The sequence below is a fragment of the Camellia sinensis genome, chromosome 12 (assembly GCF_055761805.1).
Source record: "Camellia sinensis isolate YWXY chromosome 12, ASM5576180v1, whole genome shotgun sequence".
Classification (NCBI taxonomy): Eukaryota; Viridiplantae; Streptophyta; class Magnoliopsida; order Ericales; family Theaceae; genus Camellia; species Camellia sinensis.
In genome coordinates, this window is record NC_138972.1 from 30694515 (window position 1) to 30721227 (window position 26713).

The window sequence follows — 26713 nt, forward strand, 5'->3', positions numbered from 1 at the left end:
AACAAAAAAATACAGGGTTTATCTAAGGTCACAAGAGTAGGAAACATCACTAATGAGTCCTTTGGCTAATAACCAAGTAATATCCCAAGAAGGTCAGAAGAGTCAATATAGCCTCCTTTCTAAGTCCAACCACCTTAGACAGCAAAGTTACTTTTTTGACAAATCTTGACAAAGTAATAACACAAGACCTACATTAGTTGACGGAGTATAAGGATAGGTTACAAATGATATATATAATAATTACAAAATCATGTTTTAAATACAACAAGCGATTAATCACTTACAATCTCAAAACATGTTTACAAAACTAGTTCCTAACTCTCATAGGGGAGCCATACATCTTCAAATACTTCAACTTTGCCTTTGATTGGTCTAATAGTCTTCAATACCTGGCATGAAACGCCATGAGCTTTGAATGCCTAGTAAACGCACACACACTCCGTCCCTTTTTTCCAATCCAATACACCATCACAATTATAACAAGCAAGTAATGAAGCATGATAATCATTCAATAATAAAGAATCACACGGTTAGATGTTAGTAATCTAGAAATCTCCCAAAGAGATTTCATCCTCCCAACCGCAAGAATTGGACACCAGTCTATTTGAAACTCCCATTTTTCCTGCTTTGTAGAACTTACCACAGATATCTGCAACGATTATATATCGCGTAGCTCTATTGGTTGACCTCAAAAGGAACAGTGAAAAGAAAAAGGTTTTTCATCCTAAATCCAACCTTGTCCTTCAAAAAAAAAAAAAAAAAGTTTTATCTTCCTGAATATCTTATCTGGACCCAACCTTATCCCACCAAATCAAATAATCGCAAAGAGTCCGGATTCGTCCGTTCCATTCTAGGGTTTACGTGATAACTGCTTGCGCTATGCTTAACCTTCAATTAGGGCGCACATCCCATCAATCCATACATAACACATTATAATCTCTTCATTATTCAAGTGATCGAAAACCCAAAGGTTTCCGTTGAGTTAGATGTCTTAAATTAAAGTTAGAACAACTTAACAATATAGTAATATTCACATAAGCATGAGCATCACCAAATGAAGAAGATAAGGAATATAACCATAACACATGTAATAACATACCAAGACATGAACAAGTGATAATAAACACATCTATGAAGTCAAAAACATAAATTTACCAACAAAAGTAAATTTTCAGATTTGGTGCACTTTAAAGATTGCAATTAAAGAGGAATTGCTAGATTTTTCCTAACCTTGGGCTTCCTAAGGTTTGTAGAGAATTTCATCTACTTTTTAGAAAATCTTTCAAAAGTGGCGTAGCTTTCCTAGATTTTTAGTTAGTCAAGAAATACTCTAGCGCCATCCAAATTCATCCACCGTTACAAGAATCGGATTTTCTTTCAAAGCGCTCACACTTTTTCAATGAAACAAATTTTTCTTGAAAGATAACTCCTTAAGAAAGGTTTTGACATAAAATGGAGGTCAATGAGATTTTCCTATAGTTTTCTAGAATTTATGAAAGTTGGTTGTAATGACTGGTTTTCCATACATAGTACTCAAAGTAAGAAGATTGGTGAAAAAAGAGGCCAACTAAGAGAAAATTTTCACTTTTTTTGTGATGAAAACATACTAAATAATGTATCGATAACTCATATTTTTACAATGAGGGTGTGCCTTTGGAAATGATGTGAGATATGGGAAGAAAAATGTAGTTTTGCATCTATTATGAGAAAATATGAGCAAAAGAAGGATCAAAGCTCAACTCATCAACTCTGAACATATGAACACCTTTACAACATATCTGAAAATAAGATTTTAAATTTCTAATAACATGTATTTGAAAAAGGAAATAAAAGGAGAGATGGTGATGTGGCTTACTTGAGGCTTGGTTGAATTGCTAACAAAACTTTCTCTTTCTCTCATTTCCTTCACCAAGCTCACTCTCTTGCCCTCTCTTCCTCTCAGCTGAATATTTTGTTTGAGTGTGTGTTCTTATGTGAAAAATGCCAAGAGAGAGGTCTTATTTATAATAAAATTGGTGTAAAAAGTCCAAATTGCCCATTGGTTGGAAATGGATTGGATATTTTGGATTTAGTTTGAACTTAATGGAATAGTGGATGATTAGAGGAATTAATTATGCAATTAATCATGATCTAGTAAGGCTTTAGTTAGGATGGAACTTGAGGTGGAAACAAGGTTCCATGTTTTAGGGTGTACTAGAACACTTTTTTCCATGAATTCATGGATTTGTTTGAAAAAGTTATATACATTTCTTTTCCCAAGGGTGGCCGGCCAAGTGAGATGGATTTGAGGAGATTTTTAATTTTATTTTGTGTGCAAATGAATATATTTATTATTGATTTTGTGTACAAAAAGAATTGAATATGATTAAAGGTACATATATGTATATAATAGTACTAGTTTGGGGTCAAAATGTGATTCAAGAAAAATATAAGGGCTAAAATCTTAGTTTATGAATTTAAACATTTAATTAAGTGTAGTATTTAATTTACTTAAGGTCTTAAAATTTAATTCGATTAAGGTTTCTTTGTTTCAGATTGAACGGTGAATCATACTGAGAATCGAAAACCTAGGATTTTTGTGTGTAAAATATAATTAGAAAAATTAATTTAATTATTATTAGGGCTTTGGAAATGATTCCTGAGCTTTGTGTTCAATCAGGGTTTTCGATTGGCACGCATTTTCGACTCTATAACTAAAATTGAAGATAATTAAGGATTTGAGGGTCTTTATTGAAAGAATTCAAAAGTCAAGAACTTAATAGGTTTAACAAATGTTAGAGGCCTCACAACTCTAGAGTGACAGGTTGGGTCAAATATGTTTTGGTGTCTTGAATTCAGAAAAGACTTAATTCGGTTGATGAGGATCTAGGAATGTGTTTTCCGTGATATGATTTTGAGAGTATCATAATCAATGTGACACAAGGTATTGTATAAAAACCCTCAATGAATTTTTGTAAAGGCCAAAAGCCTTTGTATAAATTCTACAAATATGGGGGTGTCATGCAAAAGATAGCAATACCTAAACCTAAGTGGGTAGGATAGACCTAAAAATCCGTTGACTTTGTATTCTATAGCGACCCCGGTCTTTTCCCATTTGATTATTGTATCCGGACTTAGGTTCCGTAGACTCTGTCATTGTATAATTGTTGTTGTTGTCCTTTATTTTCTCATTTGGAGTTATAGGATGTGTTGGGCAGGTTTGTTTCAGGTTGGTTGGGTTTAGAAACCAAGTGTTGCTGTCCAGAATTTTGGACCTTCGCTCGAGCGAGGAGTTGGTCGCTCGAGCGAGCTGTTGTTTTTGGTTCTTCGCTCGAGCCGGGGTTAGGTCACTCGAGCGAGAGTTTGCGTCTGGGCCTAGGACCTGAGAGTTGTGTTTCTTGGCTCGAGCGAGTTTCCTTCGCTCGAGCGAGCGAGGTATTTGTTTTCGAGTTCTTCGCTCGAGCGAGCATTCCGTCGCTCGAGCAAGCTTCTGGGTTGCAGATCTGAAGCATCGAGTTTTTGGCTTGAGCGAGCTTTTCTTCGCTCGAGCGTGGTTTCGTGTGTCTGGTCGCTCGAGCGACCAAGTCTTCGCTCGAGCGAGCCTGTCCAGTTTAAATAGGCAGCAGCGGGTTTCTAATCAGTTTTTCATCCTCTTTTTGATTCCAAAACCCTAGGTCCGAATTTTCTTTCCCTCTATTCACCTTCTCCCTTAGGTTTGATCTACTTAGGGTGTGTTTCTACCCTAGATCCTTCATTAAAAAGAGTGTGTGAGTCGAGGGCTTCATTTTAATCTGAATTGTTGGTGGTTTGGAGCACTTTGGAGTTTGGGTCTTCATCTCCATATTCTCTTTTTGGGCTATTTCTTCGAGGTAGGAATTTCCTACTCCATCCTATAAGTTTTGTTCTAAGTTTTGGTATTTTGATATGTTGGGAGTACTTTGGTAATTTTGGGAAAAACCCTAGTTGTTTTAATAAATTAATTTGTATAATTAATTTAAGGAAATTGGGGAATTTGGTTAAATTCATGAAATTGAGGAATTCATTGATTAAATGGTGTAGTTGGATAATTTAAATCACTCGCCTATTGAATTGTTGATATATTTATTTCCAGTCTAGAAATAACTGTTTTGGGCTATCGGTGGAGGATAGTCGTGATTGTTGTAGACATTGCATGTGGATTAGGAATAACTGAAACTAATCACATTGGTTAAGTCATTAATTTTGACTATTGAATTAATACTGAAAATACGTGTATTGATTGAGCATTGCATTTGCATATTGTGTGGGAGGAGATAGGGGATGTACTCCACGGTTTAGGGGAAGATAGGGGATGGACCTCTAAACCGGATTTTTGTTTGGGAGGAGATAGGGGATGGACTCCATTAGCATCACTATTATATGTGCTTATTATATTGAAGTGTTTTTACATGTTATTGATACAGCACTACAATGTGTATCAAACGGGAAGTATGAAGTGTTTTGATATGAGCCTGAGTCTCATCTGTGTTGTTGATATTGGAAGTAATGTGAATATGCTATATAGTTCACTGTTGTAAGTTTGGCCAGGTTCTGAGCCATGCTGATAATAATGGAAAGTGAAATGTGTCTTAGACATTAGTGTCATGAGACTGTACACTGATACAATTGATTATCTTGGTTAACCATCTATTGAATGCTATAGCTTTATTCAATGCTTATATTTGGTTTAGTATTTTTTGCTGGGCTGTGACTCACCCTTTATGGGAACATCATTTTCAGGTTCAGGTGATAAGCTACCTCCAAGGACTTAGCTTGGGAGGATTTGGCTTTTGGATTTGAAGACTATCTTTAGTTAGTTGTTTTTATTTGTTAGTACATGTAAACATTCAAGCCTAGGGCTTTATTTGTATTTGAGTTAGGACTCATATTTTTGTGTCCAAGTGTTGGCTTGGAAAGATGTAAGCCCGTAGGGCATTTAATTTGATGTTACATGTAATGCTTTTATTTAGAAATACTCAGATGAATGAGATAATGAATTGTTTACTTTAAATATTGCGTGCCAGTGGTAAATATATAATGAGTCTATTTTGAGGGCGTTACATATTCAATGGTTATGCACAATACAGTAGTACATATCGGTTTCCTTGTGGACGAATCTGATATTCAGATTTACACTAGAATACCATCATGGAATTGAGGAAGCAATTTTTCATGAGAAAATAGATGAGTATAAAAGATGTTAACAGGCTAGGACTTTAAAGTTCTTCTGTCTAAGCTTCTTAAACGTATATGGTGGCTAGTAAGGTTAGAAGCTTCTTTGAAGCTACGATTTCTCTAGAAAGAAGTCATTAATTTATCTTGTATAGGTAATAAGCCATGGGATGCAAGTGAATGAAAGCCGATGAGATAGGCTTGTTATCAAAGGATACCGGCAAAGAGAAGGCTTGGATTACTTTGATATGTGATCACCAGTTATGGTCGCAATTGTGCGAAGTTTGGAAATACATCAAGATGAATGTTTAGATAGCTTTCCTATATAAAGATTTAGTTTAATAAATCTACATGAAATAACCCAAAGGGTTTGTCGGTTCCAGTATGAGAAAAGTCTGTCAGTATGAGAAATCATTACATGACTTGAAATAAGCACTGAAACAATGTCATGAGAAGTTTGACAACACTATATTGTCAAGTGGGTTTAGAATCAACGAGTGTGACAAATGTGTGGATGTCAAAGACACTGACAAATAGATATGTCATTTTGTGTCTGTATGATTGGTAATTATGAGAAGATGTTCAGAATTGCCAAGAGGTTGTTACACTTAAGTTTAAAAAAGAAGGATGGGCCTTGCAGATGTGATTCTTGGTATTAAGATTACCAGAACATCTGGTAGTGTTGTCTTTTCTCAGTCTTATTATGTTGGTAAGATATTTAAGAAATTTAGTAAATCAAATACAAGTGTGTTGAGAACACCGATAGACTTGAGTCTACATTTGACCAATAATAATAGAATATTCTCGGGTCATTGGAAGTTTAATGTATCTGATGAGTTGTACAAGGTCGAATATAACCTACTCAGTTAACAGGCTAAATAGATACATAAGTAATCCCAGTGCCTATTTTTAGAAGGCGTTTGTGCGAGTACTAAGGTACTTACGATAAAACCAAGATTATGGGTTGCATTACACTTGATATCCAGTTGTACTAGCAAGGTACAAAGGTGCTTACTGGATATCTGATATAAAGACTACGAATCCATTAGTGGATATGTTTTCTCTAATTGGAGCTGCAACCATGTCTTAGAGATCTTCCAAGTAGATGTGTATCATGAGATCAATGATGGAATCAAAATTCAATGCTTTAGATAAAGCTACTGAAGTAGTTGAATGACTTTGCCATTTTCTTGAGAATATTCCATGTTGATCGAAACTTGTGCTAGCAATTTTGTATACCTTTGCGACAACCAATCAAGTATTGGTATGGAACAGATGGAAAGTCTAGACATTTTCGTCAAAAACATAATTTCATACAACAACTACTCTCGTGTGTTGTCTCTATAAACTATGTAAAGTGTAAAGACAATATTGCGGAATCGCTAACCAAAGGGTTAAATTGAGAGTTAGTAAGAAGTTATCAAGAGGAATAGGGCTAAGGCCTTTAGCGAATGTTACCAGAACGGAAAACCCAACCTAGTTGACTGGAGATCCCAAGATCTAGGTTCAAAGAGACAACCTAATTGCGTGTAACGGCTGAGTCACTATGGAGGTAAATCCTCTTGCCCATTCCTTTATAAAGTGTTACCATGTAGGGTGGAAGGTTAAGTTGACGTTTTTAATAACCTACGTGCTATGAATAGTCAACCGTGGTATAGCGAGATACCTTATGTAGGTCACCTATGTGAGTGCAAAGTGGGGCCGCTTCTTTAAGAATTGACGAGACCGAATTCTTTAAAAACACTCACTGAACCAAGCTAGTATTCTAAGGCCAAACTGGACAACAATGAGAGCAAGAACAATGGTTGGAGTAACTTCTGTATGAGGTTTATTGTCTCGGATTATATAAATGGCAGAATAGTTCAAGACATCACGTTCACTAGTTAGCCAGTAAATCTAATAGGCTTTCACTACGAAAGGTTCAAAGCCAACAACTACCTTTTCTGATGCAGGGTTATTCTGTGTGCTCTCTCTCTGGATCTTTATTGTTTAGCATTGTCTTTTTTTCTTTATTCGGTCAATTTTATTAATGTCAGGGATTGTTGGAAAATAATGATTTTTCGACAACTTTAATTCGAAATTAAAGTGAGAGACTCAACCGTCAGTTAAGGTGGGTTTAAGTGGTTTTGTATTCTCTTACGTAAAAGGTTGCAATACAGAAGTAATGAAACGAAACCTTTGGGTTATGAATGAGAATTGTTTCATAAAGTGGGTATCAATAAAAATTGGGCTTAGATTTGGCTTAGATTTGGCTTGTCCTTGTACTTGTACTTGTGCATGTGCTGGGTATGATCTTGGACTTGGACTTAATCTTGAGCATGGGCTACGATGTGCTATGTTTGGCTGTAGACATGCCCGAACGTCCCGGTCCCCACACGCGAGATCGGCGCGAAATCCGGTTTGTTCATTAGCATACTACAGTTCGGACTCAAATGTCACGATTCTGAATCTAATCTCACAAAGTGCAATGTGAGACTGATAAATCACCAAAGAGTCCAAATCCGGCAAATCGTTTTGGAAAACTGATTTTAATAAAGAAGTGCCAAACATGGACTGCATTGCTAGATACAGAGTCGCCACCTAAATATTTTGTTTTGGGGGGGAAATTTAGGAAACCCTGACTCGTGCCTAAGGTGTCTGTCATCACTAAAGTTGCCTCGACTCGGGAACTTGGGTATGAGAGGGAAAGGTCATGCAATGAGCACCCCCGCTCGCCCGATCAAAAAAGATCGGCATTTACTATGTATGATATTTTGTTTTGAAAAGATATATGTTCTTATTCCGGTTATTTAACTAATGTTTACTACGTGATGCGCACAACACACAAGTATAGACTAGATCGCCTAAGTTGGAACCAAACATCTCATGTTTGTTTGAAAATGGTTTGAATGTGTTACTCACAAGTAGGCTAAGACGTGGATTTGTCATCTTCAAGTGGGCTTAGAAAACATGATTTTGCCACGCTCAAGTGGGCTTAAAACTCGCATTTCGATGAATTGTTCCAATTCAAGTAATCCAACCTTCATCCACAGGCATTCAGGCAGTTAAACACATAACCAGTTAGCCTCATGGCAAGCATGCTGTCATGGTAACACTCACACTCATGCAAGATGCTAAAGCGTAAAAGCTTACCTAGTACTCCGAGCCAAAACAATAGCTAGTTAGTAATCAATGCATGATCCTACCAATGTCAACAATGCCTAATGCAACACATGCAAAATGCAACTAGAAATAGGCTCGGCTATTCTAAAATGACATATGAAATGCAACTTGATAATCATGTATTCAAGTAGGAAATGAAATACAATGTGGTTAGTATGATGCGCCGAGCTCGGTGCATGTAAGACAAATGAATGGATGCATACATGCTATCATAAGGATGCTAATTGAAACATGACCTAAAACTAACCATTGAAAGCAGGTAAGTAAAAGGGAGAAAAACGTAGGGTTGGAAGACATTCACACACTCACACACACTTATTACAACAGTTGGCCCTCTCGACGGAGGGTCCGAATAAATAATACAAATCAACTAATTAATTAACTACCCTAACTAATTAATTATTACAAAACTCTTAACTAATTAAGTAAATTAATTAAGTTACAAAAACAGTTAAATCTTCCTCGAGAAGAGGGACATATGCATGCTCGGTCGGCTTCGCTCGGAAATCCGTTGCCATGCCTCATGTTGCCTCTGTTTACATTGTTTTGCACCTCTGAAAACTGTGAAAATCTCTATGATGCTTCTGGATCACTTCATGAACACTGTGAGAGGCCATCGGCCAAAGTATAGGGGCCATCGACCACTTATGGGGCTATCGGCCAAGCAATGTTAGCCGATCGGCACTGAAGATAGCCGATCAGCCATCTTTTCCTGCAGACTGCTCCTGTTACTGCAGTAGAGGGAAAACAAGGGCATGACAATACATTTGCAAGAAAATGTTGTGCAACTACACCCCTTATCATGTTTGGGACTCAAAGGAGTGTAGTGTTCAACTCTCGAGCCATCAATCACGTATTTCGATACATGATGGCCAAAGAGGCCGAATTTGCACAAATCAATATGGAATGAATGCACAAAACACATGAATGCCTCACACTCTATCATATTGGATCAAGAGTGTCGGCGACCGAGGATTGAGGCACATTTCGTCACTTCAAGTACGAAACGTTCCTCGGTCCTCGTGTTTGGTTTGACACCCCAAACCAAACACAATGCAATGCATGCAACATGGAAAAACTATGCAATGCAACATAAGCATGCCAAATGCAAAATGACTCAAACATGCACACAAGGCTAAGGTAACAAGCATGCCAAATGCAATGCAACCTAAACAAGCATGTGACAAAATGCAAACTAGCAAGCATGCAAAATGCAACCTAGACATACGAACATGTATGGCATACAAAGATGGACAAGCATGCAACAATATGCAAACTAGCAAGCATGCAACAACATGCAACATGTCAAGCATGCAACAACATGCAAAGATGGATTTAAACCAAAATGGGCAGACCTCAGCCATACCTAAATCAGTGGCCAAAATAATGAAACAATGGTATGAAATGTACATAAAACATGCATGCCAATTGGCCCAAGAATTAAGGCATAAAGAGGACAACTCTCAAGAGCATTTAAAGAGTGAAAAGCATGCAAATGTGACAATATTACATGCTCTGAAATGATGCTAGGAATGATGCCAAATCACATAAACAAGTCAAGCATAACATGCAAGGAAGCTCGAGGCTTAAGGCTAGCCAAAGAGCTTGTACTAAGGCCAAATGAATCAAGCCCCAAAGAGCCAAAGACAACCAAAACAGTCCTAGATCATGCTAAAAAGAGTCTAAAACATGCAAGGGCCAAAGCTAAAACAAGCCAACAAAAGTCCAAAAGGCATGAGGCATGCAAAGCTAATAAGGGGTGTTACACTACACTTATTACAACCAAACATGGCATGACTTAACCAATGAAAAACAGAGTTATGGCATGTAAAAATAAGCCCCAAAACCCATTGAGATGGCATTCTAAAGACCTAAACATAAAGGCATGTACAATGATCCATTTTTGAAGCATAAAACACCAACTCTTCAAAGCATTGAAAGGATGACAAATGCAAGTATATGGCTACACCACATGGATTGAAATCACATATGAAATGATGCCAAATCATAAAAATAGTCGAAGTTATGCATGCTAATGACTTGGACACTCAAAGCCAACAAGCTAGATTGAACCAAGGCTATACAAAACAATGCATGCATGACTAAAACAACACCAAATAGAGCTTAAACATGGTAAAACATGGCTAAAAGCTCCTTTGAGTTGAGCCAAAATATGCAAGCATGATGGTCCAAATGCATGATGCATGTTAAGGCAAATGAGAGGATTGCAAGACAAGTGTATGATGCATGTAAGAGGCTATCAAACCAACTTAAAACAGAGGTATAGTATGGCCAAATAACACCAAATACTTGCTGAAATGAAGCCAAAACATGCTAAGCAAACATGCTACCAATATAAGTCATTTATACTAGCAAATGAGACACAAGGAGAGGGGGGTGTCCCTCTCCTATTCAAGACTCCAAAACCATTTCTCCACCACTGAAAATCCTCTGAATTTCAGTGGTGAGAAGGTCAAAACAAGATGGTTCCAAAGCCCAAAAAGAAAGGCACAAAATAAGGCCAAACAAGGCCTAAGAGGGGATAGATAACCCCCAACCAAAAAGTGACCTTAAACAAACTTCACAAGCATGCAAAATTAGAACTTTTTACAGTTTAGAGTTAAACTTAAAAAAAATATGCAAGTAGGTCTAAAAGCTTAAGCAAGAATAGGGGATTAAAAGGTAGTTTGCTCACCCTTGAAGAACACATTCAAGAACACAACTCCAACAACTTTCTCTGACCAAAACCACTCCAAGAACTCTAAAACCAACTCCTAAGGACCTCAGCAACCAAAGGATGGTGTATTACTAGGTGCTCTAGTGCAAAAGTGTGAAGAAAATGCACTTTAAGGCACAAACACACACAAAATATATATATAGAGAGAGATATAGAGAGAGATATATATATAACTTGTGTATGCAATTTTCAAAACCTCTGGAAAGGGAGAGGAGGCTCCCTTCTTATAGAATTTTAATTCTCAAGCTTGTTTAACAAGCTTGAGTCTTAAAACAAATCCCTCCATACACATGTATAGAGGATCAAAATTATGCATACCAGCTGTCACAGCTGGCAGAAAATATCTGCAAAAAGCAGATGGAAAGGTCTCGGCTCAAAAATATGGCCGATCGACCAAACAAAGTGCCGATTGACCAAAAAAAGTGCCGATGGGCCACCACTTTTGGCCGATGGCAAGAAAACATGGCCGATGGCACAATACCTTAGCCGATGGGTTGAGGGGATGGCCAACAAGCCACCCTCTTCTCTCAGAAGCAAAACCACAAGTCCTTGGTGCACAACCAAGCACAAAACAGACAAGTTGAGAGATCCTAAGGCAAAGTGCGCAGCCGAGACCTTCGGGAACTCAAAACGAACACGAGCATAGATGATCATCGAGTGTTCAAATGATGACATCCAAGTCTTGAGGACGATCAAAAATTGGGTGTCTACATGGGCTTAACTTATGCATGTGTTTGAGATTGGGTTTAGATCGGGTTGTGACCCAACACCCGTATCCATTTTGTGATCTATCTAGTTTAATTCTAAAAACTTATGCATTATATACATTATGATTTATCTAATGTTTTTGGAGTTTTGAACCTTTGTAACTCTAACCCTAATGGCTAGAGTTGATGGTCTTGGCTAATGACATTTGATGGCTCTCATGATGATAACCTTCATGACTAGAGACTCTCCTATTTGTATAAATAGAGGTTTTTCCCCTCCAACTTGAGAATCTAATTTTTGGAGAGATTTTTAATAAAAAATGAGATGGTGTTTTGAGAGTAATAAAGTTGGAGATGATTTTTACACCAAAGTAGCTCCTTCTTTGGTTCTTGTTAGAGAGAGAGTGATGCCATTGTCAAATTCGCTGAAACTATTAAGAATGTGCTTCTGCATTAATTGGTTTCGACTGTTGTATCCTGAGAGACAGACACCAGGGTACCTCCAGCACCCATCGGGAGACGATGAATCTGTTTTAAGGAAACTATGGTATCTTCTTTTCTTATCATTTGTTCTTTAATTTTTCAGAATTTAGCATACCTCGATGAGTTCTAATATTTAATTATCTATGTTAATAATTTGTTCTATTAGTAATGTAATGTAATTCATTTTTGTATTTTTAGTTATGTAGATTATTCTGTATTTAATTCTTTAATAAAAAAAGATTATTTTGTCATTTCTATCTAATTTATTTTATATATTTTTCTTGTATTATTATGGAAAATAAACCAATAGCTTTTTCTTAATTTCCATTGAAACTTGCCTGAGACTTGTTTCTACTACATTGAGCATGAGAAGCCAATTTACATGCCGAACATAGAATTCTTCTGCTAGTAAAAATAAAATAAATAAATAAATAAATTCTAAGTAACTCAAATGCCTATTACCACCACTCTGAAACAGGAAAATTGCTACTTACAAGTCACAACTTCCTGCTGACTGTTACTTCCTCGACATCCAAAATAATGCAAGAAGTTATCTACACTGCCCTTTCCAACTTTTCTAATTTCGTTACTTCTACCAGTAGAAACGGTAATGGAGACTTTCTTTTCCATTTTTCTTTATTGTTTAATTACATCCAATTCTATATTTCAAATGTACTTTTTTTTTTTTTTTATCAGCATATTTCAAATGTACTTCCACTTGTTCAAAAAAAAAAAAAAAACCTACAGTACAAAGTCAAATGGCTTTTAAGAGGCAGCACCTTTGGACTCCTGAATGTCCAACTCATGCTCTGCTACCATGATACATGTATCTGCTTCCAAAGGTGAGGCCATGCTCTTACTCTTTTGTGGTGAGTTGAGCATTTCAGTTGTGCACTGTACATCAGGTGTTATGCCAACCTGATCTATGTCATGAAGTGCTGGTGATAAATACTTTGCAACGGTGACAAATAGAGCTGACCCATCATGCAGCTCTGTAACACTCTGTGGCGTGCACACAAAAAAATAAAAAAAACAAAATAATTATATGAATAAATAAATAGAAAATTTTCATATGTTGAGGTACCATCAGTGTTGAAGTCTTGCAACTAACAGCAATGGCTACAAAAATAAGCATATAAAGGTGTCTAAACAAACATCTGAATCAGAAGTTGTAGTGGGGGTTCAAATAATACCCCCTGCTGTTTCTTCTATCAGAGTTGAAACAATCAAGCATATTTTTCTTTTTCTTTGTTTTTTTTTTTTTTGCGAAGTCATCAGACCTGTTTGGTTTCCTACCAGTCTTGGCCTGGGCGTGGAATACTCAGAACACATCTTTCCCCTAATCCTCTTGGCGTTGGTCATCAAGCCATGACCATCATAGATAGTATTTTCTTCTCTTATCACCAATCTCAATTCCCTCTTACCCACCTAGTTATCCTCATTATCCACAACAAATGTTTCTATCCCCCCTGCTTTCATTTTTCATCCCTCTCCTAGTTCTCTGATCAGTGTTAGCAACTTGGCATGTGTTTTAGGGACAACTACAGATCAGGGTATTTGACCAAAAATAATTACAGATACATGAGGGTTCCAGTCTTTTTTGTGTAGAAAAACACACCCAAAAAAGATAATAAAATTTGTTGCATCCCACAATAAATCCAACCTTTTGGTAATTATTTGCCCCACCTCCCACTGATTTGTAGTTTCCCCTTTATTTTAATAGTGTGTATTCACTCACAGTTCCTTACACCGGCATTGCTTGGGTTGCTAAAAAGAACAATGTGTTCTTGGATCCTCTTTCTCCTCTAACCACTGTCTTCCTAATAGTGCCACGGGAGGCTCATTCATTGCTTGTCTAAGGCCTTGGAACGGGCTATATCTCACTATCTTCTTCAAACCAAACCAAACCAAACCAAACCAAACTAAGCCTTTTCAGAGGCCTTGGAATTTGTTATGAGTTCTAACTCCACCTGTGTGGTACCTAGTGTTTAATCTTTTACACAGTTGGTATCAAGCCCGGATAAGGAGGGTAGTGTGTTAGGTAGCCAGCCAACACATAAAAATCTCCGTCAGATCCTTATGAAGATGAAACCTAATATCTCATTCTCTTCTCCATTTTTTTTTTTTCATTTTTTTTCAGCTAATAGCTTGTATAGTTCCTGTCATAATATCCTAATTTTTTCTTTTTTTCTTTTTTGCTTTTTGTCCTGGAGCTTACACTGTTACAGTATCTCCACAGTCAGATGCTACAAGCTTTTTGGAGACTACTCTCTAGCTCACTCAGCTGCAAGCTCAGGGATCAAATCATCTATGCAAAAGTCTTTTGTTCTCGATGGATAGTCTTCCTTTGGGCATCTGGGAGCCATCCTTCTTTGCACATTGTACATTCTGACTGTTTCTTCTAGTTATGTGCTTTAGATAGATGAGGTGGTCTTTTGTTCATTACTCTTTTATGGTCTGAACTCCAATTCAGTATAATCTCATTTATGGTTGGGCCTATTGTATAAGCTGAACTCTTGTATTATCTTGTTATGCAATGAAGATCAAAGAAACAAGCAAACAAACAAAGATTTGAACCATGAAGGTGAGATGCACATTTGATGTCTGATTCACATTTCCTATATGAAATAGGTACTTCAATGCACTAAGGCTTTGCATCTTAAGTGCAGGAGTGACAAAATAAGCTAATAGAAAACTTCTCACTCTTCAAAGTAATTAGCAGTACCTGAATTTTTCCTTTCCCGAAGGTTTTGTGCCCAACAAGGACAGCTCGGCCATTGTCATGTAGTGCTCCTGCCAAAATCTCACTTGCACTTGCACTTCCTTCATTCACCTGTTCCAACGAATCAAAATGTGACAGTCAACCTTTAAGGCCATTATATTCCTATTGGAGGGTAAGGGAAGGCTTTTTAAGCAACTGTGGAATTTGAAGTACTGTAGAACTTTGTAAAAGAAAACATCACAAGAAAAATAAATAAAAAGTATACTATGAAGATTACTACAAAGAAATATGGGTTTCCCAAAAAGAAGAAATTTAAATTAGAAGTCCAAAACTTACAAGCACAACAAGCGGATCATGTGTTATGGCATGGCCATTGGCCATGTTGATAGGTGCCATATTACCATCCCTATCAATTGTGTTTACAAGAGTCTCATTTCCATCTAGCCACATTTGGGCAACATCAAGTCCTGCTTTCACTAAACCTCCCTGTAAAAACATTTTCCAAGGATTTAGAAGAAATATTTCTGAATAACATAAACAAATGGCAGCAAAGCAAGTGAATGAACTTCAGAAAAAAAAAATTCAAATCTCAATCAAGCTGCTAAGAATTAGGAAGTTACTGGATTATTCCTCAGGTCCAGTATGTATGATTGTACACCTTGGTTCTCCATATCATGAATTGTGTTTTCCATATCAACAGCAGCAGTCTGTGATATTAGAACACAGAAATTTACTCATGATTAACACAAAAAAACATATTTGAAGAAAACCAAACCTGTAAAGATTAGAAAAAGATGACTAATCTAAAACTACCTGGGAGAATGCTAACAGCTTTACATATCCAGTCTTCAATAGATGGCCATCTGGAGTTGTATGAGGGATGATCGAGCTGGATATAGGGGAAAGCTTAATGATCTCCCGAGTTATATTGACCTTCAAGCAGATGGGGGAGAATTCTACATCAGTTCCATTAAAATAAGTCGACAAATTTCCAAAATAACATCAGAATTAATTTCATATACTGCAACACACCACAATCTGTACATTAGATGTTAGGATATGAAACAAATTTTGTCAATGCAATACATGGTATCAATTTAATACCTCTCTCAAACCAGAATTGCTTTCCCAATCATTATCCTGAAGAACAAAACAACATTAGATCAGATGATAAACCTATAAATGATGAGAAATTCTGATTTTGATCAAGAATGATTATATCAAACTTTAAGTGCTAAGTTCCTACTGTCAATAGCTTGATAACATTGACTGTAGAAAATGTGTTAGATATATTATTGGTCTACCAATGTTAAAACCCTTTGATAAAAACCATTTTGATATTCTTCATTCATCACCGTTGGCGAATGACACATGCATATTGCAAAAAGGATAAAAAAAAACAATGCCCAATTAGTACACATTAAAAGTTGGATGATTACATTGTGGAGTTTGACAGTGACACTTGTTCCAACACGCCCTCTCAGTTTCTGTGCTGCTGTTTCACTATCAATACCATCCAGCTTCTCTCCTGGAATCCCAAAAACAACCTTAGGAAAAATTAGAATAAACCCCATACATAGTGAGCACGAGTTTACCCATTGTTTTCTCAGTATGCCTTATTGTTGGGCCAAGTCGCTCTTTTCAGATTGAAATGTTGGATACGAAATAAAATATAAACAAATTTGGCAAATATTTTATCAACCTAAAAGGATAACAGAGTGAAACCAAAAACTTGTCATTGTGAATATCAAAGGTAACTTTCACTAAGTTTTCCTTTTTCAAAACTTTTCTTGTCTGTCCACTAAAACTAATCAGAACTCTTAAGAACCATCGTTTCAGTTGTTAACATGAATAAAGCTTTTTTTCATCCAGAAAGACAACCTCTATTCTATGACAATACTGAAAAAGTGACCATTGCCCACTAGATTCCATAAAGAAACCATATTCTGTTATGTTGTTCCAACCCACATGCATGAAAAACATGGGAAGGCAACCAACCAAGTCAAGCTTGGCAGCCACCAACCATAGCAAAGGTCAAGAATGGAGGCTACCCAAGCCAAGAATGAAGGCTCTCCCACCTACTCCTTTTGTGTATAAATAGAGACGGGAGGGAGAGGATGAGAGATATCAGAAATTGGAGAGTAAGAGCTGTGAGTTGAGTGAGTTTCATCTCCTCCTCTGTATTTTGTATTTTGCTCCATTTTAGTGAAAATTCTCATTTCTGTCCGTGGATGTAGGCATTGGGCCGAACCACGTAAATATTGTGTTCTCTGTGTGTGTGAGATATTTTTCTGGGTGTGTGTTTGATCCTAACAAAGTGGTATCAGAGCCAAGTTGTACGTTTTTCGGAAAAACAGAGTATTGTTTCGAAACTGCCCAGAAATCGTATTGCTCGAAATCCGATTTTGAGCATACCAGGAGCAAGGACTCGACGAGAGGAGTCCAGAAATATAAAACAGACACCAAACGGAGGCCGCACGCGCTCCCACGCGCCCCTGGACGTTGGCGCGTGAATCCCACTCTCATCACGCGCCCACACGCGCCGTTCAGGCACCCGGCGCGTGATCCCACTCTCAGACACGCGCTCCACGCGCGGTTCAAGGAGGAAGACGACTGAGGAACCAGCGCGTGCCTTACACGCGCCATCAGCACGCGCGCCCCAAGCCGAGCCGGAGCCGAGTTGACCAAGCCGCTGACCAAGCCGCTGACTGAGCCGCTGACGTCAGCAGAACCGGAGGAATAATCTGGTGCTTCGCAGGCGCACTAGATTCTGCCGATCTGAACCATTCAATCTGTTTTGGCTTGATCTAAGCCATTTGATATCCGATTTGGGTGATCCAATAGTGGTTTCCAACTATTTGGAGTATTCCGGACACATCCGTACGGTCAGATTTTGCAAATAAGTTTTGAAAAATTTGAAGTTTTTATTTTGGCAATCCGAAGTGCTTTTCCGGCTAATTTGACCAGTGCGGACTCCACAGCAAAACTTGTTTTTCAGCCAACGATCATTATTGTATGATGGAGGAATCAACGTCGACTTCAGGTTCTATGATAAAGTTAAATGCTTCCAATTATGCCATTTGGAAGCCTAGAATGGAAGATGTCTTGTATTGCCGAGATTTGTTTGACCCCATCGAGCTTAATGGAGTTAAACCACCAACGGAAAAAGACGAAGACTGGAAGCGGAAGAACCGAAAGACCATTGGCCAGATCAGACAATGGATTGATCACAGTGTCTTCCACCATGTCGCCCAGGAGACTGATGCCTATGCTCTCTGGATAAAGTTAGAAGGCATGTACCAGTCGAAGACTGCTCGGAACAAAGCCCTCCTGATGAGGAGACTTGTGAATTTGAAGTTGAAAGGCAGTATCTCTGTTGCTGAACATACCAGTGAGTTTCAAAATTTGGTGAACCAACTAACAACTGTCAAAATGGAGTTAGATGATGAAATGCAGGCCCTATTGCTGCTCAGTTCTTTGCCAGACAGTTGGGAGACATTGGTGGTGTCTCTCAGCAACTCTGCCCCAGAAGGGAAACTGACCATGAGCATGGTTACAGATGCCTTATTTAGTGAAGAGGCAAGAAAGAAAGAAATGGGTGGAGATCAATCCCATGCCCTCGTCACAGAAAATAAAAGCAGAGGCAGGGGCAGGGGAAGAAGCAAAAGTAGAGGACGCAGCAGAGGAAGATCTCAAGACAGAGGGAAATTCAAAGAAGGAACGAGCCGGCCAAGGTTCAAATGTTACCATTGTGGTCAGGAGGGTCACATAAAGAAGTATTGCTATGCCTTGAAGGGAGAACAACAACAAGGCAATAGACAGCCAAAGACCGAAGATGGGACCACTGCAGTTTCTGTCTCAGAGGATATTGCATTATTCTCTGTTGAAGAAGAAGAATGCCTCCATATGTCAGACAACGACACCGAGTGGGTGGTAGATACAGCAGCTTCCTACCACGCTACATCCCAGAAGGAGTTCTTCAGTACGTACCAAGCTGGAGATTTTGGTACAGTGAAAATGGGTAACTCCAGTTTTTCAAAAATTGTGGGAATTGGTGATGTTCATATCCAAACCAAAGTTGGGTGCACGATGGTGTTGAAAGATGTCAGGCATGTTCCCGATTTACGCCTGAATCTTATTTCAGGGATAGCCTTAGATCGACAAGGCTATGAGAACTACTTTGGCAAAGGCATATGGAAGTTGAAAAAGGGATCTCTCGTGGTAGCCAAAGGACAGGCAATTGGCACACTATACAAGACTCATGTGGAGGTGAATTCAAATAGTCTCAACGCAGCAGAAGATGAGACGTCACCAAATTTGTGGCACAAAAGGCTGGGTCACATGAGTGAGAAAGGGTTACAGATTTTGGCAAAGAAGTCACTTATTCCCTTTGCCAAAGATGCAAAATTAAATCCTTGTGACAACTGCTTGTTTGGGAAGCATCATAGAGTAGCTTTCCATTCATCATCCAGAAGACAATCAGAGTTGTTGAGCAGAGTATACTCTGATGTTTGCGGTCCCATTGAAGTGGAATCTTTGGGTGGTAGAAAATACTTTCTGACATTCATTGATGATGCATCACGGAAGGTATGGGTTTATGTCTTAAAGACCAAAGCTGAGGTGTTCCAGCATTTTCAGACATTCCATGCTATGGTGGAAAGGGAGACTGAAAAGAAGCTGAAATGTCTCCGAACAGACAATGGAGGCGAGTACACGTCAAAGGAATTTAAAGCCTACTGTGCTACTCACGGCATCCGGCATGAGAAGACTGTTCCTGGAACCCCACAACACAATGGTATAGCCGAGAGAATGAACCGAACCATTGTGGAGAAGGTCAGATGTATGCTCAAAATGGCAAAGCTACCAAAGCCATTTTGGGGAGAAGCTGTTCGTGTTGCTTGCTATTTGATCAACAGATCGCCATCAGTTCCACTGAATTTTCAGATTCCAGAAGAAGTATGGTCTGGAAGGGAGATCTTTTACTCTCACTTGAGAGTGTTTGGGTGCAAAGCATTTGCACATGTATCCAAGGAGCACAGACAGAAGCTGGATGACAAAGCCACTCCATGCATCTTTATTGGCTATGGAGATGAAGAATTTGGATACAGATTGTGGGATCCGAAACACAAAAAGGTCATTCGAAGCCGAGATGTGGTGTTTCAAGAAGGCCAGACCTTTGAAGACTTTGGGCAACCAGCCAAACCCAAAGTTGATGATGTTTCAGAAATTATTCCAAACCCTGCACCATCACAGCATGCCACTGATGAAGAAGAGTTACCGCAGCATGCAGTCAATAATGTAGAGTTGCAGGATGGATTTCTAGAAGAAGAAGATCCAGAAGCAGAGGGTGTTGAGCAGGGGGAGCCACAACCCCCTCTACCAGAGACTGTTGGTCCACAGTTACGAAGATCAACAAGAGAATTTAAGCCGTCAACCAAATACCCTGCTTCTGAGTATATTTTGCTTACCGATGAGGGGGAGCCAGAAAGTTTTCAAGAAGCTCAAAATCATAAGGAGAAGAGTAGCTGGCAGCAATCTATGCAAGAAGAGATGCAATCCTTGCAGAAGAATCAGACTTATGATTTGGTGAAACTTCCCCAGGGTCGAAAAGCATTGCAGAACAAATGGGTGTTCAAGTTGAAGAAAGATGGCAGCGGAAAGCTAGTCAAGTATAAGGCTCGATTGGTTGTCAAAGGTTTTGGGCAGAAGAAAGGTATTGATTTTGATGAAATCTTCTCGCCAGTTGTGAAAATGACATCCATTCGAGTAGTTTTGGGACTAGCAGCTAGTTTGAATTTGGAACTTGAACAAATGGATGTGAAGACAGCATTTCTCCATGGTGATCTGAAGGAAGAAATTTACATGGAGCAGCCAGAAGGTTTTGAAGTCAAAGGGAAAGAAAACTTAGTCTGCAGATTGAAGAAGAGTCTCTACGGCCTCAAACAAGCGCCGAGACAGTGGTACAAGAAGTTTGACTCATTCATGGTAGGTCATGAGTACAAGAGAACTGTTGCAGACCAGTGTGTTTATGTCAGGACATTTCCCGGTGGAAACTTTATCATACTTCTGCTCTATGTTGATGACATGTTGATCGTTGGACAAGATGCCACAACAATCAGATCACTGAAGAAGGAGTTATTACAGTCCTTTGACATGAAGGACCTAGGCCCTGCACAGCAAATTTTGGGCATGAATATTGTGCGTGACAGGAAAGCCAAGAAGTTGTGGCTGTCATAGGAGAAGTACGTTGAACGAGTGATTGAGAAGTTCAACATGAAAGATGCCAAGCCAGTCAGTACTCCGCTGGCTAATCATTTCAAGCTGAGCAAGAATTCTTGTCCCTCCTCTACGAAGGAAAGACAAGAGATGGAGGCGATTCCCTACTCATCCGCTGTAGGGAGTTTGATGTATGCAATGGTGTCCACCCGACCAGATATTGCTCATGCGGTTGGAGTTGTAAGCAGATTCCTTTCCAATCCAGGAAAAGAGCATTGGGAAGCAGTCAAGTGGATTCTGAGGTACCTCAAGGGTACAGCAAAAATGTGTTTGTGCTTTAGAGATGCTAAACCAGTCTTGGAAGGCTATACTGATTCAGATATGGCAGGCGATCTTGATGGTATTCACTTTCGCAGGGGGAGCTGTGTCTTGGCAGTCCAAGCTGCAAAAGTGTGTTGCTTTATCCACAACTGAGGCAGAGTATATTGCCGCAGCAGAAGCCGGGAAAGAAATGTTGTGGTTGAAACGGTTTCTCCAAGAATTGGGATTAAAACAAGAAAAGTTCACGGTACATTGTGATAGTCAGAGTGCCATAGACCTGAGCAAGAATTCAATGTACCATTCTCGCACAAAGCACATTGATGTTCGGTATCATTGGATACGCGAAGTGATGGACAAGCAGTTATTGGAACTGACCAAGATCCACACAGATAAGAATCCAGCTGACATGCTTACAAAGGTGGTCTCGAGAGACAAACTCGAAATTTGCAGAGACATTGCCGGGATGGACTTCAAGTGAGAAGTCAGTCATGCATCTGGGTATGGAGGGGGAGAATTGTTGTTCCAACCCACATGCATGAAAAACATGGGAAGGCAACCAACCAAGTCAAGCTTGGCAGCCACCAACCATAGCAAAGGTCAAGAATGGAGGCTACCCAAGTCAAGAATGAAGGCTCTCCCACCTACTCCTTTTGTGTATAAATAGAGACGGGAGGGAGAGGATGAGAGATATCAGAAATTGGAGAGTAAGAGCTGTGGGTTGAGTGAGTTTCATCTCCTCCTCTGTATTTTGTATTTTGCTCCATTTTAGTGAAAATTCTCATTTCTGTCCATGGATGTAGGCATTGGGCCGAACCACGTAAATATTGTGTTCTCTGTGTGTGTGTGATATTTTTCTGGGTGTGTGTTTGATCCTAACATGTTATTTGTGTGGGAATGTTGTTCATGGAATGCAAAAGTAAAAAACAGGGAGTGAAGAAAAAAGATGAAGTTCTGTCTACATGATTCATGTATCATGATTACAAATGAATCCAGCTTAATCCAAAAATCGAATCCTGCTTGAGCTAAAACATTTTATGAAACTAACTAAATAGTCAAAGTACTTTATGCTAAATAAGATTAAAAATTCCCAGTAGCAATTGTCAACAAATGATTTGGGGTCCGCAGGATAATAAAATTGTTCATTTAAAACACATTTAAAAGAGATAGCAACTGTATTTCAGACTCGTGAATTGGTAAAGGTAAAAATGTGATGAGTACATACCATTGATCTCAACTAATTCATCCCCTTCATGTATACCAGCACGAGCAGCTGGACTGCCATCTACGCAAGACATAACAACCTGCAAAACTAAGAAAGCATCTGAGTCCATTTGCATCTTAAGAACTTATGTCATGAAATATGAGCAAATTACCTAGACGGACAAAAAGGGAGAGGAGAGAGAGAGAGAGAGAGAGAGAAAGTAGCAACATTATTAATCATCCTTTCCAAAACTCTTGTGTACGACATGCAAAATAAAAATCAAATAGTGCTTTGCTAATTATCAGAAAAAGGGAAACTAGATGTGTCCTTATTAAACAAAATAATGCATCTAATATATTTGTGAGAACTAGACTACTTGTCTATAAAAGTAAGCAATTCAAATATAGATTTCCTTTACAAGATGCTACCATGTGTCCTATTGAAATTTCAAGGATCCACACCTATACTCACATACCTTCTTCATCCCAAATTACATAACATAGATATTTATAATCCATGTTAATAATGGGGTTCCTATTTTAAAATCAGAAACATGTACTAAGTCCCACTAGCAATGCTGCAATTCAATTGATGCATTGACTTTTTTCTTCTTCCTCATAAGTCAGTTAAAGCATTGGATAATGTATATGACAATGAGAAGAAAGTGCTTTTATGGGTGTCACTTACCAAATGCCCACTCTTCGGTTCTACATTTATGAACAGGCCAACTCCTTGCAAATTTCCATCACTGCCAATCCTAAAACTCTGGTATTCCTGGAAGTAAAAGACCAAAGTCAGATTGAAATTGAATCTTATTTTGATACGGTTGGGTAAACTCGAGTGAAATTCCTCTGCAGCCTGAATAGTTTGCAAAGATTCTGTTTGCATAAAAAGACTCAACTTCAAAATAAAATTTTCAAAGAAGACAATTGAGAAAATTAAGATTCAAGAGATTCATGACAACACCACATTGTCAGGTCAAGTAATCATAATATTTTTCCCTATTGAAAACCTAATCAAACTAAATATTTTATCTTCAAGAACAATGGGAAGTGAGTAGAAGACCTTTGGGCTGACAATCCGAGTAAAGGGATCTCCAAGTGTGGAAAGCATTCCACGGATTTTGTTATATGCTGCATCTGCTGATCTAAGTGGAAACATCTCAACCATTGTTTGTTGCAGCTTCAAATCCCAGTCTGCAAAAAAGTAGATGCTGTCAATTTAACTTTTCTCTCTGTTTGGTTGCTGAGAAACTGGGCAAAGGCCCCGTTTGGTAGCACTTTTAAGTCAACTTATTTAGTTTATTTGATTAAAAAAAAATTTACTGATGGGGTTTGGTTGCAATTTTAAATTATAATTTATTTGACTTTTTCAGCTAATTTGGCCCAAAATATATTTTAAAAAAAATAAAAAAAGGAGAGATTTTCTTTAACTTATAATTTGTAACCTTTTTTTTTTTTTTTTTTTTTTTTTTTTAAAAGCTTATTTGAAGCCTTTAAATACTTATATAGACAAAAGAGCCCCATTTCTGTTTCCGTAATTATAACTTTTGAGGGCATCTTAAATATTTGCACAACAAAAAAACCATGCAATAACTTATTTAACTAAACAAGCTAAACTTTTTTCTTTTATATACATATTATGAGAAGGTCTACCAAACATATTTACAACTAATTTAAAATCTTTTAAGCTCTAATAATTAAAAAAGTTTTAATAATAAAAGGTAATTTATAAGTAATACCCAAACGGGGCAAAATATTAAACAAAAAAGACACGTGATGAAATCGTTTTTATTAGGGCAGTTTAATGGGGTTAGGTTATTTCTTTCTTTCCACTGAATCACTTGGTTTCTTGGCAACCAAACAGAGGGAGTTGTGATATATTATTACCTTGATGATTAAAAGTGGGATCAACAAAGGTCTCTCTAATCAAACCCCAAGCTTCCACAAGAGTTCTCTGAACTGTATTCACCTATCAATGAAACTCCACCAAATAAGCAATAGCCATTACAAAAACTGACCCAATTGACTTAATCAATCAGTCTCAACAACAACAACAACAACATCAAACAAAAAGAAAAAGAAAACAAAGAAACAGAAATCACCTCAGGAGCACGAGAAGCAGGAAATGCAACCGTTAAAGACTCCGCAAGAGCCGGCGGAGGAGAGTCGCAGGAAATGGAAATTGCAGCCACCGCTGCTGCAGCAGCCAAACTGACAACTCCTCTTGCAATCGATCTAATCACATGTTTATCATCTGTCAATTTTTTATTATCTCTAGCCAACTCTTCACAGCTAATTTGTGTATCACACTTTGAAATTTGAGGGATAGATACTCTGCATTTTCTGAGAATATGATGATTCGACAATGGAAATTGATGCGAGTACAGCAGAACTGAACTGGGTTTTGGTAGTTTTGAAGAGATTGAAGAGAGATAGGTTGGGTTGAGATCAAATTTTGGGCGCAGAGCTCCCATTTTCGAGTTGAACAAGTAACTCGGCTTCTTGGGAGAATTTTTAATGAGAGACAGAGAGACCATTTTGGTTGCTTACGTTACCGTTAAAATGTTGTGATTCTGGCGGCGGCCCACTTGAATCTTCCTTTTGTGGTTGTGGAATGTGTTGCGTTGCGTGTGCGACTATCTCAAGAATTCCACAAACATCCTCTAATTTTAATGAGGTGAAATTTAAAAAAAAAAAGAAAAAAAAAAGAAAAAAAAAAGAAAAGAAAAATTAAAACCGAAACATTACATCAATAAATAAGGTTTATCTCAGAGTTTCTTTACCTTATATTTGATTGAAAAATTTGAGAACAGATTTAAAAAGATAAAGAGAAAAGTTAAGTGAAATGTGAATAAAATATACCTACATTTTACTTAGGTCAAGTTTGGCAAGTTGAAAAAAAGTTAAAAAGTCAAAAAATTACTTAAAAAGTTAAAAAGTTATCACTATTCACTAAATGTCAAAAATTACAGCTGTACAACTCACAATCCTAATTTTTCCCTACACACTAATTTATATAATTTTTTAATACATATTTTTCCATAAAAAGTTAAAAAGTTAATCCAAACAATCATATTTTTTTCCTCAACTTTTTAGTCTAAAAATTCAAAAAGTATAAACAATCCTTAATTTCATACACTTTTTCTCTTTTCATTTTCAAATCTCTTCCTAAATCAATCAACTAAACACAACATTAAAGTTCATAATTTAGAGCTGGCAAAATATTTTTTTCTACAAAAGCCTCAAAACATTTTGGAGACAGACAACTAAGGCACGAATCAAATTTATTTTAATTTGTGTCTGTATCTATCAGATCACATATAATGAAAAATTATTAGTTTACTGTTAAATTTATAGTCGTTTTATTGGAGACACAGCTCTTGTGTGGTTTACTAGTCTCATATATTCCTATTAGGGTTGAGCAGCGGATATATTGATTCGTCAAAATTGATCGGATCGAATCGAACCGATATATCGCATTTTGGACGGATGCATGATGACGAGCGGACGGTTGCGGATTGATTTTCTCTAATTCCCTAATTTGGCGGACAGATGGCGGATTTGAGATTCCTTTGGCTGCAACCGAACCGTCAAACCGTGAGCACCCCTAGTAATTTATAAGACTTTGTGTTTTTAGTTTGTTTAAATATTATGTTTGTTTTTTCAATTAAAAAAGAATTTAAATATTCTGTTGAAAAAAAGTTTTCGACTTAAATATCTTTTTTGAATTAAAAAAAATAAACATATTATTTATCTATATTTTTTAGTTTTTAAATCTATCTCTGAAAATAATAAATAGAAAATATGATATATGCTGGTTGATTTTTATTTTCAAAAACAGATATAGATATAACAATACAGAAACATACAATCTCTGTTATTGCTCTGTTCATAGTTTTGGTGGTTTGAATTGTTTTTATATTTTAAGAACCACATATTGTAATACTTTATGTGGATGATGCATGCTGTGATTGTAGTATGTGGATGAGACGT

The 26713-nt window shown here is 37.7% G+C and overlaps 1 protein-coding gene across 2 annotated transcripts; it reads right to left on the reverse strand.

Moving 5' to 3' along the window:
- Positions 1–113: 113 nt before the first annotated feature.
- Positions 114–25388, reverse strand: LOC114281303 (carboxyl-terminal-processing peptidase 3, chloroplastic). Of its 2 annotated transcripts, none has more exons than XM_028223752.2 (12): positions 24823–25388; positions 24608–24689; positions 23784–23914; positions 23406–23492; positions 22740–22818; positions 16420–16508; positions 16085–16120; positions 15794–15913; positions 15601–15687; positions 15317–15466; positions 14984–15091; positions 114–389 (listed from the first exon to the last, which is right to left on the reverse strand). In XM_028223752.2, the coding sequence occupies exons 1-12, from the start codon at positions 25255–25257 to the stop codon at positions 315–317; spliced, it is 1479 nt and encodes a 492-aa protein (XP_028079553.1). In that variant the 5' UTR covers positions 25258–25388; the 3' UTR covers positions 114–314. The 2 variants fall into 2 exon arrangements, with proteins under 2 accessions (XP_028079553.1, XP_028079552.2); XM_028223751.2 differs by lacking the exon at positions 114–389 and adding an exon at positions 12858–13260.
- Positions 25389–26713: the final 1325 nt, after the last annotated feature.